The sequence below is a fragment of the Semicossyphus pulcher genome, unplaced genomic scaffold (genome assembly GCF_022749685.1).
Source record: "Semicossyphus pulcher isolate SPU_LCO1_2020_fin unplaced genomic scaffold, fSemPul1.0.p SCAF_19, whole genome shotgun sequence".
NCBI classification, from domain to species: domain Eukaryota; kingdom Metazoa; phylum Chordata; class Actinopteri; order Labriformes; family Labridae; genus Semicossyphus; species Semicossyphus pulcher.
Genome location: NW_027211692.1, coordinates 16,081,777 through 16,103,542, shown reverse-complemented (window position 1 = coordinate 16,103,542; position 21,766 = coordinate 16,081,777). Strand labels below are relative to the sequence as shown.

Genomic DNA, 21,766 nt, shown 5'->3' with positions numbered 1-21,766 from the left:
TAGATATGGAAATGTAGTGTTTTTCAAGCCCATCATATCATCAACATTAGCAAAATCATATATATAAATAAAATGTTTAAACGTTCAGTATCTGATATTGTCACACACAGTTTTGCACATACTGATATGAATAATTTATTAATTCACATTTTACAGCCCACAATGAACTATCCGTCCCACTCCATCGATTAAAAAGAACTGTTCAACTAAAAGTCCTTCCACCTGTGAAAAACATTAGGATCACACATTCTCACAGTCTCGTCAAACTTCCTCAGTTTTAAGTGAGTTATCAATATAATTTGTTTTAAAATCACGTCTTATTTGTACTTCTGGTCCTCACTCCTGTGTTGGCAGAGGAGCACCCAACCAGCAGCCCTCCTTCTGTCCCACGACTAAATACAAGTTCAGTAGTTCATGTTGGCCGAAGAAGTCGTTCCCGTCCAAGAACCGAACCAACGTAAAGTCCCTCTGCTCAAGGAGGTCTATAGGGTCCTCCAATCGCTGAACTCAGTCTCCTTGGGGTCCCATGCTAGAAAGAGAAGATGAATCCTGCTCCCATAAAGATTTCAGCATGTCTGAGCTTTCAGTGAAAAGCGTAGAGAAGGAGGAGAATGGTGCAGACACCGATGACAGCGCCGAGGATGAGGGAGTCCCGCCTCTTCCGCAAGTTGATTCGCTGGATGAGGTTGTTGATGGTCGGGAAACGGTCTAGGAAAGTCAAGTTAAGGAAGATCTAAAATATTTTAATCCTGATTTTTAATAACAAGAAAAACACTGCTGTTAATATGGTGCATTAAGAACAAGATCAAAATATGTCCCCCTATCAAACAGATGTAACCGTGTATTCAGACCTTTTTTTGCCTCTACAAAATCAAAGGATGACTTTGCTGACTGACACAGACACTCCTGTCATCCCTATAATTCTTAAAAAAACAAAAGGACCACTTTCCGCCGATATGAGAGCATTGATTTTCGAAGGATTGGCAGAGATTTAACACCGGGAACCTTTCAGCTTTCAATCTATTGTGAGCTTTCTTCGTCATGCACGTATGCAGCAGAAAGGATACTGGCCAGCGTGTTGACTCTGCTCTGTATGGATTTCAGCAAGCCCCTCTGGGAGGTCATGTTCTCCTTGGTGGCCATCGCAATACTAAAGAGACAAAGAGAGAAAAATTAGTCAAGAAGTGACAATACACTGTATGAGGTTGGAGTCGATGATAATGTGTCTTTGACAGCAGGTGAGGCAACATATGAGGAATTCAAGGTGAGTCTATGAGGACAGTACGACAGAAACACAGGACACATGAGGAGGAGAAATGTCCTATTAACTGAATTCAATATCTAGCAAATGCTAGGAACAAGATTCACTTTTTTAAGTATGTAACTACTCGTTAATATAGTGACATCTCCCTTACAGTCTATAAGAGTCAAATGACTCCAAAATCAAGCAGTAAATTAGAAAGTGAACCTGTTGAAAAAGTCTAATGTCTATTTAATGTCCCTATCTGTTAAAATGTCATGCGCATTTAACATCATCGGCCATATCTTCATTCCCTTAAAGATCTCAGTTTCTTTCTCTTTGGCGGCACCTGTGGCGATAAGCAGTAATTGCGGGAGCACACTTCCTAGATATCCAGACAGTGTTGCATGTGTGACGTCCACGGTTGGCTCCGGTTGTAACTCTTGATTTTCCTCGCTGACGGTCTCTTTCCTCTTTAGACTGTTTGCCTTCATCTGAGCGTCGAGTTTGTTTCTTTTTCTTTGGAATTTCACTTATTTCTGAAGTTGTATCTGTAGTCATCGATCTTTTCTTTCTTTGTTCAGCCATAGTAGATTACTGATTACTCGCAGCACTTGCAGAGACAGGAAAAGCAGCCGCTTAGCTCCGCCTACCCACTCTGGCAGACCAACCACTGCTGGGTGATGGAAAACGAGTCACTAACTGGGCGCTGCTTGGCACCATAATACTGCAAATGCAAAGGCTTTCATCAGTGGGCCATAGACTCAATCACCATTGTGTTACCTCCTTTGGCGAAAGATAGTGACTTAACAGACATTTATTTAAATTAAATACTTCGAGGTTATAACTTCAAACATGGGTATTGGAAGGTATTGTAGGCACGCCCATGCTGTAAGAAAGGGAATCACTGTGGTAAGTCAGTCCTCCGTGGGTGCCAGCAGTACGTGTGAGAGTTGGCTGGGCTTGTATCAGGAAGGTGTAGAATTGCTGTGATATCGTAGCGCTCCTGCCCTCAAACATGAGCCTCAGCAAGTTTGAGCGCTGGAAAGTGCAGCTGGGCAGTTGGCAGGAAAAGTTTCAGGCTCCATGTTTGAGTCAGGCGGCCTCTGTTACACACATTAATCGATAGCAGCTACTGAACACCTCACAGCTTGAGCATTATGATGAGGTAAAGTAGCTCCCCAAAAAAACAACTGAATAAGCCAAAAAAGACTTATTATAGCGTTAATAAATTCAAAAGACTATTTATTATTTGCATTATGTGACAACCAGTAAACACCGGCCACTGGGGACAAAACTCCTCCCATCCCAGAGTGACGGAGCCCCACAGGACTCCGGTCAAAACACTGCAAATGAAATCACCAGGGTTGTTTACTCCTGAGTTAATATGACAGATTTCCTCCAGTGGGAGTGTGTGTGCAAGGTGGGAAGTGCGAGGAGGGTGTGTGCATAAGGGCACAGCATCTCCTGACAGTCCGCAGTCTTGGCGTGGAGCAGTGTTTTAGGGATCATGTTCTCCTCAGTCAGGAAGAAACACTTTGCTGACTCCGGCGATCTACACGAGGCTTTATCTCAATGTTAACCAGCGCAGGGGAAACGGAGCTGAAGGATGGAGATTCTCTTCACACGCTGAACGTGATCAGAAGGTGTTTGCTGTTTAAAAATAACCTGACAAAAGGTTCCCAAGTAGTCAAGTGAAGTCATCTTTTCTCATTTATCTGCTTTTAATTATAATACCACCCAGAAAAGCAACATTTTTCAAAGCATTTTTAAACCTCTGATGGCTGTTAAATTCATCCACTTTCTGTTAGATGTGAAAAAAGGTTCATTCCTGCACACGTACTGACGGTCTCGAGTCAGAAGAGCAGGTAGATAAGACAATGAAAAGAGAGGGGGGTTGTGGAGCTGTCACATATGCAAATGTATGTTTTCCTATATGTGCCGGACAGAAAATAGGTCTCACCTTATTGTGTCATCCATCAGTCGGTCCGAGCTATAGGCAGGGAGCAAGAGAGGAAGAGGGGGAGGAAAAGAGAAAGAGAGGTTATTGACATGCTGCCTCATAGCAAAAAAAAACATGACATGGTAATTTAGAAATAAAATAGAACTTAATTTAATTTTAATGTTGTTCGGGACTTGATTACCGTGTCCCCCTCCATATCAACATTCATCAACTCCCACACAGTAACCAGTCAGGTTAGCGTAACATAATTTCAATCTCTCCAGTAACATCAGTGTGGTCGCATCTCTGAGTGACAGGAGGTCCAGACTAAGCAAACCCAGAAATGATTCCACCTTAAAAGATCCTACGTTTTCTGCACAGCTTCATCAAACATGAGAGTCAAACGCTTGTTTTTCTCCTACAGAGACTATTAGAAAGCACGCGTACACAAACACACAAACCTCTCCTGTTGGAACACCAGTTTTGTGTCTCAGGTTGCTCATAAACAACAAGGCTCTCAGAGGGTTATTCCATAATTGGAATCAATTTGGATAATGTTCCAGAGAACTAAAAGGAAACCAAACAAACAAAACAGGGAGGATTTTATTTCAGAGCTCGACATGCACACCCACGCTGTCGTGCTCGACATGCGGTTTCTGTTAAGCTCTTAGCACTCTGAAGTGTCCAACCAGATTAAGAGGAAGAGACGCAAGGCTCCTCAAAGATTCCTTCCTGGAGTTTATACACATCAAACCAAAACCAACCATTTCAACCTTTATCTAAATATTCTCTTTACACCTCAACATGACCATATCAAGGCTAAAGCCAACTCTCTGGTATGGTCGTCAATCACCCAAAAACTGTGCATTGTGGGGTGTTAACGGATGTTGACACTTGCAGAGACAGCCAGGCAGCCAGGCCAATATGGGCTGACCAAATAACTTGTCGAAACGCACAAGAACACGGCGGTATTCAAAGTGTTCAGTGGAAAACTAAAGGAGAATGAAATTGATCAAAGTGATACATGAACAGAGGAGTGCTTCGTCTCTTTGATAACTTCAGGGAGTTTTCCCACATGGAAATTCTGACCAATCATAGAGCAGTTTCCCCGCGCATCAAAACTTTTGGTCCGCTGGTAAAAGCTGTCGTGTGAACCAAACTCGAGGTTACAACACTGTAACAATTTGGTCTTTGATTGGGATCAAACAAAAGGACCGTAAAGCAAGCAAATGCAACAGTCAGGGTTAGCGCCCATTATCTTATCATGTCTACCTGTTTATATATTCTGAAAGAGTTCTTCCTACTTGGCTGACATGATTCTTTTTATCACTTATAGGAAACTATTTTCAAATCTAGAGAAACAAAGTGTGCAGGTCACCTTAAATTCTACTGGGTGATCCATCAGTTCACTTTTTTGTGTCTTTATAAGTAAGAAGAAGACATACCATGAGGTTCTGCATGTGCGAATGTATTGTTGGCAAGTGTGTGTGCTGAGCGAACAGTTTGTTTACCATGAAACATGCTGAGCAGCCCTCAAAGCAGCTTCAAAGATCAAGTTGAACAAAAGTGATTAATCAATGGAGAAGCTAATAATCTCGAATATTAAATTATAAGAAGCAAAATGATTATAGAAGTGAAGCTGCAAACCTCCAAAAGCAAAGCCACCAACAGGCAGACCAAAGGTTATTGCATTTCAGCGACAAAACCAAAAAGTTCCATCAAGAGGCTCTAAATAACTTGATTGTGGACCACACAGGTCACTTATGTGGTCAAGTATTGACCGAGTTATGTCTCAGGGGACGGACCATTTTCTGGGTTATATATCGGTGTAATTACTTTGAGACGGGTCCTGCTAATGAACTGTAATGTTAAGGTAGTACTATCTGCCTGTGGGGCAAACATACCTGACCTTAACCAATATGATGGATGGTTTTAATAGCAGTAAACCCAATCATTACCTCATCCCAACCTCATTAGTTCAGTTTATATGAAGCCTCCCTTTCTTGAACACCCTGTACATATTCGCTCAGGTCATGGACAAAGCTAACAAATGTCAGAGAAATGGAGCAATTCTTGTGTTGTCCATGAGACCGATCAGTGCAAGAGGGACATCGCACAGTCATCATGTGGACTGGACAGCCTTTTGTTCTTGGATCACAGCTCTGCACATAAGCACCAATCTGTTATCTGGCAGCACTTTGTGATGTCTTATCTGTCTTTGTCACGCTGCAATGAAATCATTTACATGAAATAAATCTGGGTGGGTGAAATGGGATTGTAACTGGCACAAAATTCAGAATGAAGTCTGGCAGGCAAGTTTGGCACAGATTCATTGTGGGAGCTGGAAGGAGAATAATGCAAAAACAGGTAGTCGTGATGCAAAGCGCAGCGGGTCGTGCAGTCGGGGAAAAAAAGCACAATAACATTCTCTTGTCTTGAGTTTCAATAATTCTGTGGCGAACAAAGGCAGCCACATGCGCCCTTAAATGACCGAAAAACATCACCGTGGACAAACGGTCGAAAGAGAAAAATAAACCTTTAACTGTCTGTCAGCCGACGCTCTTCACCCTCATAAATCATGGTGTGAAGAGCAAAAGGGAGAGTAGCTGAGAGCCGAAGTGAGCTGTGATTCATAGGATTTTTATATGCAGCGACGAGATGGGCCAAAAGATTTACGCTCTGCACCGTCCATCATCAAGCCACAGCTGTAGCGTTGAGGTTGATTGTGCCATCACTTTCATGTACATGTTGCCTTCTGTGGTTTCAATCTGAGTGTGTGTCTTCCGTCTCCCCCGGTCAGTGGTGTTTTGCTGCAGTCATTAAATCGCTCGTTAGCTTAAAGCTAATTGCCTTTCCCAGTGTGATGAATCAGCCGACCCTGCCCACATGCTTCCTTGCTCCCTCTTGCCATTCACACAAAAACATGGGGACATCTGCACTCAGAACTATTAGAACCAGAAGAGAAGAAAGAGGCAGTGTTATGTATGAATCATTAAAAGCCTGTCAAGATGATCACAATGATGACTGATTACTTTTCTGTTGACTCGTCAATAGTGTTCAGAAAGCAACCTTGTGAGAGTAATGCTCTGCCAGGCTGTCCTCAGAGCAAGATGAGGCAGCTAAGAGAATCAGCCAGGTAAACTGAAGCATTAATTACTCGGCCTCGGAAACATTCTTGCTAATCTTGGCAGCAGTTGCAGGAAGCAAACTGCAACAGCAGCAATAGGAAAAGTGGTCACAAATCAAAGCTGGGAGTTGACCCAGAATGCACTGCTGCCTACTCAACACACCTCACACAATGCAAGACTGACAGAGATGATACTTGCTACAAGGCTGCCATTCACCATCCTCTATATGAGACCAAGCGTAAGAGAGAAGGCCTCGATCCAAGAGACGTAGAGACGGTCCATCAACAAGGAGTTCTGTACACGTTGGGAAATTCGACAAAACAGGGATCTGGGATCCAATCATACAGGTCAGATTAGTGTACCAGGGTAAGGACACTATAAATATCAGCTGGTCTTAAAAGAACAAGCAAATGAGCTAAGAAATGAACAGACCCAAAATATATCAGAAACTTCTGACTGAACACTCTAAACTAGGGCTGTCAATGAATATTCTAAATTCGCATTTCTAACTGAATTGTATGAAAAAACAGACATCCGATTTTTAAAATTAATATTTGAGGTGAAAAAAATCTGCACAACCGTGGCTGTCTGACGAGCTCTCGCGCGCCCGCTCTTGGTTACGGAGCGTCTTTGAATGCATCACCGCGTCACTGTATACGTTAATCATTAACTTTAGTCTAGTCACAACGAGCAAATACTGAACAACGATCGTGTGGCGTGTTGTAATGATGGCGGAGAATTCAAATCCCAGCCCGGCCCGACAGAGAGAGATTCTCACCCAGCATAACAGACAGGTGTAGGTACGTTGATTTAAAAAAAAAAAAAAGACATGTTTATTTGTTAAATAAATATACCTGTCACAGCACAGCTCGCTCGGAGCGCTGAATTCGTTTAAGGGAATAATCGAACGTCATTTTGACAGCACTACTCGAAACTGAACCCAAACTTAACTGTTTGAATCTATCTTGTGAGACAGAGAGAGCACGGTAGCTCTTTACCCAGAATCCTCACAGCCCTCCTTTACTGATTACATTGGCATATGAGGGAACTGGCAGCTCAGATCAAACGTCTTCAGGTGGGACACAGGCCAGGCAGGCTGTAAGCAGGGGTCTAAAACTGGGGAACAAGGAGACCAATGTACCTATACATTTGATTTTTGCTGATTGTGTCATTTTCATCCCCTTCACTGCTTTATTATGCTCCTCACGTTTCAAATTACCTTATTCTACAGTATTTGACATTTTGTTAAATACTAGACCTTACAGAGAGTGAGGCAGATTGTAGGACGGGGTAGAGTTATATTGGCCATTAGGGTTAGAAGTAAAAGTCAAAATTATATTTCCCATAAATACCTTCAGTATCGGGTCGTTTCAGCTTTTTAATCATTTTGATTGGTGCTGGTAAATTACAGCAACTAAACTGGAAACGTTTGAAAGAGGACTTTTAAAAGTAACAGGCTGTAAAAAGAACTTTAGGAGACAGACGACCAAAACTTTATAAAGATTCTTCCCCTGCATTTTCAGTTTCTCACTTCAAGCCTCTTTTGAAGAAGAACTTTTAATTTCAAAAACTTCAATAAAGTATTTTGAATATATTTTTGGTGATTTTAATGACTGCAATTCAAAAAGTACTTGACTTATGTAAATCTCACACTCAGAGGAGAAACAATAATGGCTAAGACAAAATTAAATTTCCCTGGAGACGTATTTTTGTGTTTATTACAGTTGAAGCATCCACTGTTTTTTTATTATTGTTTCCAAAGTAAAATTAGAGAAAGAACTAAATCTTGTGTTTCCAAAAAGGCACTTGTAGTTGGGTGGCAGATAAATAGACATTAAGCACAATCCATCCAATCATGCAAATGTGTGTCAATGTGAGGTTTAAATTTGACATCTAACACTACATTACCAAATATCCTCTAAAAGGAAGTCCTTATCGCAGTGACCACTCCCATTATAGACCATTCAACATGGACGTCTAATGGACCGGCCCCTCCCTCCCTCTAGTTTATTCATGAACACTGACCCTTAATGTGGCCAAGAGAGATGGAAAAACTAATATAGACAGATGCATGCACGAAGGCACAGGAGATGGGTTGAGCTAGTAGCTCTTATAACTTAACAGCATCAAGTTATAGTTAACAGTTAACAAGTATAATAAAAGCTGATTATTGTCCCGAATCGGGTAATTACAAATGTAAAGCTGGTCTATCTCCAATACCGTTTGCCATCATTGATCTATCTTACAAATGGAAAAAACCATCATCATAACCTCTGAATGCACCAGGTATTAGTCTCGTGTGTCCTGGAGAGCAGAAGCCGCCCTCCCTTTCTTGCAACTCCTGCCAAAGTAGCTCGCTGTCTGAGAGCTTCTTAAGAGTCCTGCAAAGACAGCTGTTCAAATATAATATGTAGGCAGGTCTGACTAATGAGTAATTAAACAGGGCTCATCACTACCAGCAAGAAACTACAGAGAAAGCTGTCCTAAAAATAATCTAGGCACGTATGTCTCATTAGGTTCTCTTGAGAATGGATGGATGCAGGCTGGCAGGCGCTCCACACACTGCAGTCATTTGTAGATCAACTGGAACAGAGTTGTTTCGTTTTGTTTTGTCGGGAAGTGATTAGTCTTAGCTGATCAATTTGGCAAAGCAGCGAGCATCAATGGCCAACTTGTTATAGGCTCAAACACACACAGTCACTTAAAAAAAAAACATACCAATAAGCTTTCAACATCCAACTGATCATTCACGTTCAAAAAGAGAAATCTAATGTAAAAAGATGAGCACATTTACTTCCAACTCTCTTCTTTAAATCGAGCATCCATGCCCTGCCTTAGTAGGACTCCAGATGATTGCTCTAGCCACATCGTTTGAGTCCCTTCTCTTCATGCCCTCTTTCCTGTTTTATGGCTCTAATAGGATCAATCAACAGTAACACGATCCTCATCTTCAATCTCCTCTTTCCCCTCGCTTCCCATCTTTGTCAAAGGCCTGGGGAAGCCCTGTAATATGGGTTGTGGTTTTATTAGATCATTCCATTAGCCATATCCTGATCAATTTGATTGGCACAAGCTTTGAGTTGGACTGCTGAGGCTGCAAGCAGCTGCAGCAAGCTGGAGGAGTTTCTGAACAATGTGCCGATCCTCTACTCAACTCTAACTATAGTATGTCGGACTGTCAGGGCTTCTCTCTGACTTGAATCCATTTCAGTGTTCACCTGGTACTTTACTTGTTGTGTCACTGTGAATATCACAGAGCAAGTTGACACAATGTTGAAATAGTAATGAGACTCTTAAAAATCCTTGGGTAGCTACACTGAATGTTACAAGTCTTAAACTTTATAAATACATTGACTTAAGAAACGTAGCACTGGTAGCCTTCCACAGCTACATCGCTCTCTTTAAACCTCTTTTCTCAGTCTGAAAAAATGCTCCATTATTCTTATACTTAATGTAAGTTTTGTATACAAAATTGCATGGAACAATGTATGTAATATGAGGCAAGGAACTACTGATACTACTACTACTTAATGATTGTAACTAATAGCAAAAATACTGCAGTTAATAATGTTATTGGTGTGAAATAAACAGGTCGATCTAATTGGTTCATCCCTAGGAATGACAGTGATGAGAGGTGAAATGTCTTCAAGAACTTCAACCAAGTCCAGTTGCCCCTTGTAGATTAAAGGGGGGGCATTAAGCTTATTTAAAGCTCCATGTTTCACTCTGCGATACCTATGGAGTAGCTTAGAATAATTTACGGTTAAAAAAACTCTGCAGGCCCTCATACGGCCTCTGCCTGAAACGACCCTTTAAGAAACCCCGCCCCTACAAGCCCACTTGTGACGTCACAAAGTGCAGCGTGTAGAAGAAACTGTGTGAAACCTGGCGTTCACAGCAGCCTGCAGACTGAGCTGAGAAGCCTGGGGATTACTCCAACATACTTTTACCTACAGATTTGAAACTTGATCCACGTTTAGTCTGGACATCCAACATTGTAACTATATAATTATGTCTTAAAATGCTAAAAAGCAGAATACGCCCTCTTTAAGCTTTAAATCACTAAACTGATGATAAGGGGTTTTATTGGTGAAACCTGTTAACCAACCAAGTGATGTCAAGGTGTTAAAGGTCTAAATGTTTTGGGGACAGTCATCTACTTTAACTATGCTGTGGCAAGATGACAATATCATCAAGACGCCCCTCAAGGAATCTCCAAAATGATCAAATGAAACATTAATTTACTCCAGTATAGGTTGTATCCACACATCAGCAATAAAGCACACAATGATTCCGTGCTATGCTGGAGCCACAAAGACAGCTTTTATCACAAACCGGGCAAGTGAAGTGGACTACACAGGTACTCTACAGGGTTTCTCTAAAGCTACTGGTCAAAAAACCCAGTAACACCCGCTAACACCCGGGTTTTTTGCTTAGAGGGAAAGGTATAATTGGCATTCGAACGCGGGTCAAATGACTCTGCTGTAGACCCGGGTAATTATCGCCTCGGCTCCGATTGGCATTGATGGGAACACAAAACCTGTGTCGACACGCTGATCTCCTCCCCCTCTCCGGCGCTATTCTATGCTCCGTCTGTAACTCCTTATCATCTCAGCTACAAACTCCGCCCGTCTCCATCCGAGCAGCGCTCGAACATCATTCCAAATTTGTGGCGCCTAGTTTAATAACAGACTTAATGAGTAATGGATACAATAAAGACCTAACCACCGTAACATCTTCACTGTTTACTAACCCTGTCTGCAGCACGTTTGTGACGTCAAGACGGTAACGCAGCAGAAAAGAGACCGAAAGAAGTATACTTCACTGGCAATGAGAACAGAGACAATCGGCATCTATAAGTGGATCTTCCCGGGTCTGAAAGACCTGTGTCAACACGCTAAATTCAGGTGGGAACGGGGTATAAGTCATATTTCCTACTACTCAAAATGCTGATGTGATTTGAGTCATTTTAGAATAAATTTCCAGCCATAAAATTAAAAAGTAAATTTACCACACTGACCCTATATAAAATAAAGCAATACTGTCCCTAGATGCAATCACACATGGGATGAGACCTGACATAGTTGTTTACTGTATGTACAAGGCCTAACAGAGCTTTACAGAAGAATAAGAAAGTTTATTAACAAAGCAAAAATGATCAGGGTTCCTTGGAAATTATTTACAGAAGCTGCGATAAGATTGCAGATTTAATTGTATTAGCTTTCATTGCATTATAAATGATGTTGTTGAGACACTCTTTTCATTTCATAAATGAAGAGACAAACATCAGCCATGCCATTTCAGAGCATGTACAGCCTGTTCTGAAACGAATAAAGAGGTCTTTGATGGGGAATAATTGAGGCATTATTCCTATGAGTGGCTGAAACAGGAAACAAACATTTAGCCAGAGAGAGAATCAATCAGACTGCTTCGTATTTCCAAATTATTAGATAGGATCAATAAGCCTCTGCAATGTTAAAAGCTCTTCTGTGGTGTATTTTGGTTTTGTGTGCGTGTGTGCGCCCTGCTGACATCCAATTTTTCTTTCCACACAGGGTACCTCTCACACGTCACGCACACACTCACCGATTTCACAAACTTCACAGCCTCATGCTGTTGTGCTGTGTTTGAGAGTCAGCCAAATGATAGTAGGGCACTAATGAGGCTGCTGGCAGATCATGGTTTGACCTACTGTGTCAGTATGAAAAGTCTAAGAGTACCTAACTTTTTACTGCTTTAAAATGCTGAGTTACGAAACAGAGTAGAAAATGTGTTGTATTTATGGCCTTTCCACATGACACCAAATTCATACTTCTCAAGAAGCCGGAAAGGCACTCAAAACTGATCCACCTTTTTCTCTATCCAGAACAGCAATTTAAAGAGTGCACCATGAAAAACTAGCTTCCAATCTGCTGGAGAGTAACAGCATTTGAGATAAAGTGCCAAAAGGTGCCAAAGTGAGCGATCAGTAACAGAGGTGAGTCCAAGTTGCTGTGCTGCACAGTCAAGATGAGTTATCCTAGCTTTGACTTCTTGAAACCTGAGGCTAGTTTGTTTTTTGCCAGGAAAGGTTGTGCGGCGTGAGAAAAATGGCAGCTACCTTATACTTTTAACTGCTGGGATCACTCCACAAAAGCTAATTAATATCATTGATCACTTTAAATGTGGCAAAAACAGAGAGATGTGGACTCACTTTCTCAGGTGCTCGTGCTCCTTTAGAAACAGCTCTGTTCTTCTGTTGTTGACTCCGGAGCCGCTCTTGTATGTCCTGAAAAGGGGACACAGATAGACCAGTTAAAACAAGACATTTAATGTAACAAATTAGTAATTTAAGATAATCCAATCCACTTTATTTATATATAGCACATTTTAAAGTTCCATAACTTGGGGGCGGCTGCTCGGTCACCCCTGGTTTTCAGCCTAGTCTACAAGAAAAAGCTGATGGACCGACCTCAAAGACTTCAAGTACAACAGAGATGTACCGAGGTGCTAACCCACTTAAAGATTCAAAAACAAACTATAAAATCTTAAAATGAATCCTAAACAAACGGGGAGCCAGTGGAGGGAGGCCAGGACATGGGTAATGTGTTCTTGCTTACGAAGTGTAAGTGTGCAAGTGAGGCCTGGTTAAGGCCAACATAAAGAGCATTACAGTCGTCCAAAGATAATCCAAAAATATAGTTTATGTTTGTATGTTTAAACATTTGCTTTTCTATGGCATGACAAAACATACCTTGAAATAAAGTTGAAAGATTGTTACAGAACAAGCTCACAGTTAACTGACAGTCGGCAGTAGCTTCTGCAGGAAGTCTGTCACTAATGATTTTCCTCTGTTCGTACAGTATGAGTGGGCGTCGGAATCAGCGGGTCAGAGACAGAGCTATCTGGGTGGTCAATAAATAACAACCACCACCTTTTTTTCCTCACACAAAGTCTAAAGACAACAGGTTGAAAATGGCTGGCTTGCTTGTTTTGCATGTGAAGTGACAATCTGATGGTTTGTCTTGGCAACAACTTGGCAAAGCTGCATGTCCCACTAAACGTGAAACTGTTGGCCTGGTAAAAGATGGAAATTACTTAGGGATGCATCGATGCAGTAAATTTAATTGTAACAAAAGTATGTTTTCAGAAAGACTTTGTTAGGCTATGTAAGCACTGAAAAATGATGCTCTATGACCAGGTGATTGTAAAACAAGCCAAAGAGGCTTTTCAGGTTATTTATGAAAAAATGATTATTTTTATGTGAAAGACATTTAAATAAAAAGGCATATTGGGAATTTGAAAGATTGAATTCATGCTTTCTCAAAGAGTGTGAAGAAGGCATTTTTATAATTAAGTTTAATTTTTGCCCCTTATCCCGATGAGGGCATTAATAATTACAAAAACTACAGCTATTGAAAAAAACATCGGTATCGGCCATCTGCAAAATTGTTTTAAACATCGGTATCAGCCTTGATTTTCTCAGTCGCTGCATCTCTAATCTAACTAGCTTCTTTTCCTTGGAATATTTTATCGCACAGAAGTTGCAATATATTTTTATCCACACATAAAAACCGCTGATAAACCTGGTGGCAGACTAATTTGATCAAATAGCCGATGGCGCCAATGCCACTGCTTCCCTCGTATGAGCCTGACAGTAAAAGCCTTCTTGTGGTTCACCAGTGGAAAGCTTTTAATGTGAAGCAAGCAGCAGCAGGAAATCATCCGTTTTTTGGCAGTAACTTAACACAGGAAGTAAGCACCAGTATGGTCGTAGGAGAGCAGATCAGAAAACAGACTGTTATCAGTGGGTTGAAAGCAAGAAAAGATCTCATGTTACACTGGCACTGAAACAAGCTAGCCTTTAGTAAGCATTGTCTTCTCTCTGGTCACATATACGCACGATAACCGAGCAGTTTACTGAAGGGTGGAGATGTCATCCTGTTGCAGAGCAGGAACATACATGCCGGTTACTGAGCTATGGGAATGCTCCGATACAGGGTGCAAGTCTAGAGTGTAGATTGGGTAATAACATTTGATTTTGTTCATTATAGCTCACAGTTCTTATACTGCTCGAAGCATCATGTATGTCAGAGATCACTGCTTCCATCCACATAACAGAGCCTTCTGTTCGAAAGGCAGTCTAAGTTAATGGCTCGGTTGTTATACCACTCAGGGAGCGAACAAATAACACCCATTTTCTTTCGCTTGATGCAACTCCAGCAATCAGCATCCCTTAACAGCTGACTCTGAGTGCTCTCATGGGTTTCTGGTCATTTAACACAACCTCACACTCCTGTTGGGCGACACCGAGATAAAGAGCAGGGAAGGAAAAGGGGGGAACCGAGTATGCACACACACATATATACCATAAACATCCAACCCCACCAAGCTCGCTGCGAGCAGCCCGAGAACAAATGTGCCTGCTTCATCCCCAGTGAGCCATCCAGAGCTGCTGAATGGAAATACTATATTCAGTGCACACGCCACAGTGGCTGCCTTGAGACTGAGCCGCTCGCCCCTCCAGCGGAGACGATGCATTTGCGGGGCTAGAATTGCCTGTAGTGACAGCAGGCTTCATCACTCCAGCAAGGCTTTTTAAAAGGGCACCAATGTAAATCACAAGCGAGCTGTCATTTTTGTTGCTGACATTTAGAATGAAAGCAGGAGCAGAGGGAGGTGTGTGCTCAGCTCGGCTCCTTGCTGCTGGTGTGAATGCAGCTGTGTGTGTTTTGCTGACAGTCTGCAAGCACACTGAAAGATATTGATACAGCGTTTGATAGAATGTCATTTTACTTATTTAGGCGCTTGCATAAATAAGAGGGTGTGCACTATTTCTTTTAATCAGTATGGATTTTGTGTGCGTGCAGCATAAACAACAGTGATACACATAAAAATGTACAGAACAGTATCATCAGGCGTACACCATACACAAGATCTCTACTGCCATCTACCTGACAAAACGGATTAAAGGTTGAGCTGCGGCAGAAATGTCCATCACTGTGTCAGTGACATGAAAATTTCAAAATAAAACAAACTGACCAAGACATATTGTCTTCCATACACAACTTCATCAACAATATATTACAAAAAGACTGTGGTGATTAGGCTATCACTTTTATTATAAAGCTGTGTTATGCCCAATGATGAAAGCCTTTGCATTTGCAGTATATAGTATTATTATGGACTGGGTGTCTGTGGCGACTTTCACAGAAAAAAAATCACAAGCGGCGCCCGGTAAGTGACGCTTTTTCCATCACCCAGCAGTGGTTGGTCTACCAGAGAGGGTAGGCAGAGCTAAGCAGCTGGACAAATAAAAGATCGATGAATACAGATACAACTTCAAAAAGGAGTAAAATTCAAAGAAAAAGAAACAAACTCGACGCTCAGATGAAGGCAAACAGTCTAAAAAAGGAAAGCGACCGCCAGCGAGGAAAATCAAGAGTTACTACTGTTCCAACCGGAGCCATCCGTGGATGTTTATCGCCATAGGTGCTGCCAACGAGAACGAAAACTGAGATCTTCGAGATTATAATTTGAGCTAAGCATCCTTGCTGGGAACAAACCAATGACGACAGAACTTTATTTTGAAAAAATTCACCAAGTCTAAATACTTGGACCCTTGCGAATTGAGGGAATATTTTTGAAGTTATTATGTCTCAAAGAACAATTTTTACTGTTGTGGATAACACTTTGAGTAAACTTCAGTGTCATTGATACAGTTAGCTCACTTTTTTCATAGACTTTTTTCCTCATGCTGCATTACAGTTGGCGCAATCTCAGATCCTATTAGCTATAGTCTCAAGACAATATAGCCTCTGGGGACAACGGTGAATATGATGGGTCGGGTTTAGCCAGCGGTTAGCATAAACGACTTCCTTTTCAATGTGCTGCATTGTTTAGAAACCATTTTTCTTTTGATTTACTTTAATCAACGGGTCTTAAGTTTGCTGAAATTTCAACTTCATGATGCAGATTAGTAAAAAGTCAAAATTAAGCTTTGTCAGGTCCGTCCTCAAGAGGAGAAGAAAACTACTTTTAAAATGCTCGTTTGTTAAACGGAGGTCAGATCAATCATTTCTGATGCATTCGAGGAAGTCTGGAAATCTGAACGCTGAATGGCTTTTGTGACAGAGCGTCAAGGGAATTTATCTCATTTTGAATTTTTGATTTAGAACGGATTGTTAGCTGTTAGCATGCAGATGTCTGTTTATAGAGATTAACAAGAAGCTAAGTCATCATCAGATAGCTACTGATGGGAGCCGGGATGTCATCAGGCGCATTACGTTCCGCCTGCTTTTGCTCTTCTCACAGACTGTTTTTACTGCATACGCCGCAGCCTGCTGATAGGTGATTGGTCAATACTACTCGGACTACAACGGATTACGAAGTTAGAAAGGATCAAGTCTTAAAAATACATAAACTCCCCTTTGGATTCTGCTGCTCTCATATCCTCAAGTCTTATCTTACCACTTCCCCATGTCCCACCAGCAAAGACCACTGAGAAAGCTAAAGGGGCCAACTGCTCTTTATAATAGTTGTCTGTAAAGCATGACTCTCTGCACACTGCGCCACAGCAGCAGCAGCAGCAGTGTTTGCATCAGTCTCAGTCTACCTGTAAGCTCCCTCATTAGCTGCCCCTTGGCACATTAGTCATCGTTAAGCTCAGCACCGAGTCAACAACGTGGGCTCATTTCGATGCATTAGATTCATCAGCAAACAGCCTGTTAGTAGGGTCAGTGGCATTACTTAGCGATGTGATTTAATGAGTAGATTGAGTGAACTGTAGCATGTAGCGCTGACCTCATGGGGTGTTACAAACTGAATGGATAAACTGTTAAAATCTGATTGCTTGTGTGCAGCGTGACTTTAAATTATCATTAGATAATAATGGCTGGGAGGGGCATCGATCCGTCGTTTTTAAAATCTATTTACTTTTAGAAAACAATGACTTGTGGGAAAAGTAATAATGAAGCATTAGGACAAATAATTTTACTTTGATTATTTAAAAAGAAGCTGTGGAAAGGAAAAGTCCATCTTCTAGAAGTTAATACAGATAAATCAACATCATCATTCTGTTACCTTTATATTAATAGGTATTATAATAATATGAGAATTGAATGAATAACATCTTTTGGTAAAACAAGTACCAACAACCTATTATGAACTGGACATGGCATTGAATGTGTTAAAATACTGTAGTTATATAGCATCCAGAGGAGAAATGTTAATGATGCAGTTTGAGAGCTTAATGAGACAAAGTTAAGATATAAAGAGGCCAATGAAACATCCATGACGCATTCGCAGACTATCTGCATACTAGTTTGATGGAGGGGGATCAATAGGAATCCTGCAGAGCTCACCGCATGCTCACTGCTGCGTCTTACAGATCAATAAGCCATTACATAAAAAAAAAAAAACCAGTCATGGTCCGGGGGAGCCTCCGTCTCATTTCAATACACTCACTCTCCACCGAGCCATTCTGCGGGGAGGACACACTTTCTCAATGTAAGGCCGAACAGGCCATGAATCTTCGAAAGGTTTTAATGGCAAGCGTTTTTCAAGAGTGCGCCAGGTGGAAGTCAAGGTTCGACCATCCCTCTCGGGAATAAGGTCTACAGCTCGGAGTTATTGTGAATGATGCCTGGCAGTTTCTATTCCTCCACATGCACAAAGATCAAACACAAGCAATGCATCACATGACAATATTATTTGTTTGTATGCAAGACCATGTACAGTTTCATATGTGAGATAATGAGACCGTGAGCTACTAATCTACTGTGCCTTCATCAGGCAATACAGTCCATAAGCTATCAATAGTTCTGTGCATTATAATAAACAAAAAGGATTTTATTCCTGTTCCTGTAAACATATGCTACTAGACAAGCTACTACATTTACTGAATGGAAAATGAGTCATAAGCTGGTGTGACTGGATACTCACTCAATGTCTTTCCTGACAGACCCGAGCAGGTCTTCCCTTTCCCGGATGGCCAAGAAGTTGCCTTTGGTTTTGTGGAATTCATGTGTGTAATCCTGCCGGGAAAAGATTTTAATGTGAGAATTATGAAGCGGCAGAGGAAGAACAAACTGTTACAAAGCCTCTCAGAGATAATGAACGCGTACTTTAAGGGAATAAAAAATAAACGAGTAAGAAGAATTCAGGAATAATGATTGAGTAGATTAAGGGTGCAAACCTGTAGGATGTCTCGGTGTCTCTGGAGCGTGTGCATAAGTGCAGCGTTGATAGAAGTCGTGCCCGGGGTGTTGGTGTACTCTGCCATCTTGTCGTTCACTGCAGTCAGCTGAGAGAGAAATGGAAAATGAGTGGATTGACCAGAAGATCAGCCGATAAAGTAAAGACCCACAAAAACTCAAAACATAACATAGCGCACATGCAAAACACAATAACACACACACAACATCTGTGAATTCAAGGATGTGTACCTTATAACAAAAGGATGTCTTTATTGGCAAATAGCCAAAGGACACAACGCACTATAGGGATAAATGCATTGTCTCCTTTAGTGATCAGAACCGCATATTACTTGTGTTTGTGGAGCTTTCTCAAGAATCAATGCTGCACTGTTAAATTCTACTCTGCTGTCATGACTTGTGTTTAAAAAGTCTGCCTCTGCACTGCCCATTGAGGAACGAAATAATTATTATGATTCCTACATTTTAAGCTTTACAGCAAACAAGGTGGAGCCTGCTGTCTGCCCTTTCCTGATGAAAGGCGAGATCCTCGACATAAATCCAGTGCTGTTCTTTTGCGGGCCTTTCACGGCCCACTGGTCCATGAGAATTTACTCACTTTGGCCAGAAGCTGTTCAATCTCCACTGACATGGTGTCAAACATCCTGTCCTGGGTGGAGTTGTTTAGCAGCGGGGTGGTGTCTGACCTTGAGGAGGAAAAACAAACAAGAAAGTTAGGAAAAGTTAGGAAGATTACATAAAGCTGTTTCTTTGTACTAAATAAAAATAATAAAAAACACTAGTACTGATTTGATTTGTTTAACTGATTAAATTAAATGTTAGGTATAGCTGCAAAACTATGAGATTCCTCAAGGATCTTTAGATATCAGTTTTAGATTAAATTACGTGGGTAGTTATGAGTTTCTTTTTGAATTTTCTAAGCAATGATGAATAGTACTAGTATTACTAATAGTAATAGTAGTAGTAATTGTACACCAGTTCTAACGAGAAGCAACAAATCAGCACCACCTTTCAATCGTTCATGTACCATTGACTGTTTCTAGTCAAATAATTTCTAAGAATCAAAATGCAAAGGCGTGCTAGATCTCAAAGTCCAATCCTTACAGCTCACAAGGACTAAGTGCTTAGTTGCCAAAATAAACAAAGGTGTACAGACAATTTTATAGTAGCCAGGTCCCCACAGGAGAATTCGTACGCATCCTTAATAGGATGTTTAAGGCTGTAAATATCACCCATGGAGTTGGTATTGAGTCCATGTATTGTTCATAACACTTCCATCCTGCAGCCAGCATTCTCTGGTCCTCTGCAAGTCTGACAATGTTTGGACCTTTATGATCCCTGTTAAATGTTGGGATAATTTTTTGTTATGCGACTGTGACAAGTGGACTTGTATTCAACTGGTAGCCTTTTTTTTTTTACCCTAAATCAAAGCTATGCCCCACAAGATGTTATTCCTGACTGATTACTTTTTACTGACATTGTCAAAAAGAAGTGAAAAATCCACATTGTGATTTACAAAACACAGGGCTGCCTTTCCAAACCATGAACCAAAACCAATTTGTTTACTATTGTATATGACAAAGAAAAGCAGCTTATCTAAATAGTTACTTATCCATTTTCTTTTAATAAACAAATTGTTGTGCACTAACATTACTGTTTTAACCTTCATATTAAGGGGATGTCACCTTTTAATCCCAACTAGGCCAAGTATTACCGTGATGTACCCAGTAGTAAAAACAAATGGTTTCACTTTCTTTCTTTCTTTCTTTGCAATCTCCAGTCAAGTTTACTTTGAGTTACTACTTCTAAATATGACTTACATAACTGACATCCTATACATACTTTTGACCCAGGCATTTGTTAACTTTGGAGGTGTGACTGTAAACTTGGTCTTACGTGTCTCCTCGGCGTCCATCCCTGGAGCTGCTGTAGCTGGTGCACAGTTTACTGAAGGAGACCAACTTCAGGTCGAGTTCATTCTCCAACTGCCTGGCCTGCTTTCGCAGATCTGTAACACAGGCACACAGGCACACATATACATGTGGGCACTTATCGTTTTTGATTGTTGCCAAAGCCAGAATAATGGCAACGTTATTTTAGCAGCCTTTATTAACCTGCACCATTGAAGTGAGCTGAACGAGCTAACTTACTTCAACATTATCCGAGGGAATATAAATAAACTCGTTTCAAACAATTACCAATCTTGTGATTTTGACAGTTGGCATAATGAACTCTATACGTGTGGGGTTAATCACTTGTTTAGTATGTGCGACACTGGTTTAAACAGCTTAGGGAATAACGTTGACTTGCATGGCGACATGTTAGCTAGCTTGTTGAAGCTAGTCGCTGTAGAGACACGTAATGTGTTTAAACTCTGGGTGTATGAGCCAAACGTGCCGACAAGTGACACTGACAAATCAAATGTCGACATTATATATACTGTACTATACGTCGCTACTCATACGGTTCACTGTACATCGAGCCAAATGTTACTCCCTTACCTTCCCAGTAGTTGCTGCCTCCTATTCCTGCCATCTTTGTTGTTCTGGGACGTCACCAACTTCCGGGATGTGTCACGTGACAGCAGAAGACGTCGCCGCTTACGCATAAAAATAGTTTCAGATTTTTTATCGCCCTCAGCTGAGCCTCTCAGGCAGCACGCCACCCGGCTGGGTGCTGGATGTACCATATAGACAGCGCCACTTAGAGGCTATTTGAGGCTTAGATAATAAGTTTAAAAAGTTTCTTCATGTGGTGCTTATAATTTCAATAAAGTAAGCATTGAGGAAACGTTTTTAAAAGTATGCTGTATATTAATCCCCATGTTTAATGTAACTATTCGTAACATTAAAACAAATTAAGTAAAACCTTTTTTTTTTTTAAATTAAAATAAACTCTACACACACACACACGCACACATGCACAATTAGAGCAAGAAAGGAGCTGAAAATACAGAATGTGTCTATCATAAACCATCCTAAATTGATCTGTCCTGCTCTGCCTTCAGCTGTTGGAGGACTGCTACAGCCTCCATATACTACGATACTTTGCTACACTTTGCAGAGAATAAAACACTTTAATTAGTTGACAATGACATTTTTTCTTTGGGTTCAAGTTTCAAAGTGTTGTTGTAGAAGTGGAAAGATTCTGGAAAAAAAGGAAATGTGTCTCTCTTCACACAAATCACACAAACCGATTGAAGGAGTTGTGAAATTGGTATGACTGTATAATTTGGGATTCTTAACTACAAATATGGGCAATA

At 41.0% G+C, this 21,766-nt stretch overlaps 1 protein-coding gene across 1 annotated transcript; it reads right to left on the bottom strand.

Annotated features, from left to right (window-relative positions):
* Positions 1-121: 121 nt before the first annotated feature.
* Positions 122-21,045, bottom strand: gosr1 (golgi SNAP receptor complex member 1). Its single transcript, XM_069668606.1, has 9 exons — positions 21,006-21,045; positions 20,401-20,512; positions 19,103-19,190; positions 18,486-18,593; positions 18,233-18,324; positions 12,504-12,578; positions 3,204-3,233; positions 1,068-1,150; positions 122-708 (listed from the first exon to the last, which is right to left on the bottom strand). The coding sequence occupies exons 1-9, from the start codon at positions 21,037-21,039 to the stop codon at positions 584-586; spliced, it is 747 nt and encodes a 248-aa protein (XP_069524707.1). The 5' UTR covers positions 21,040-21,045; the 3' UTR covers positions 122-583.
* Positions 21,046-21,766: the final 721 nt, after the last annotated feature.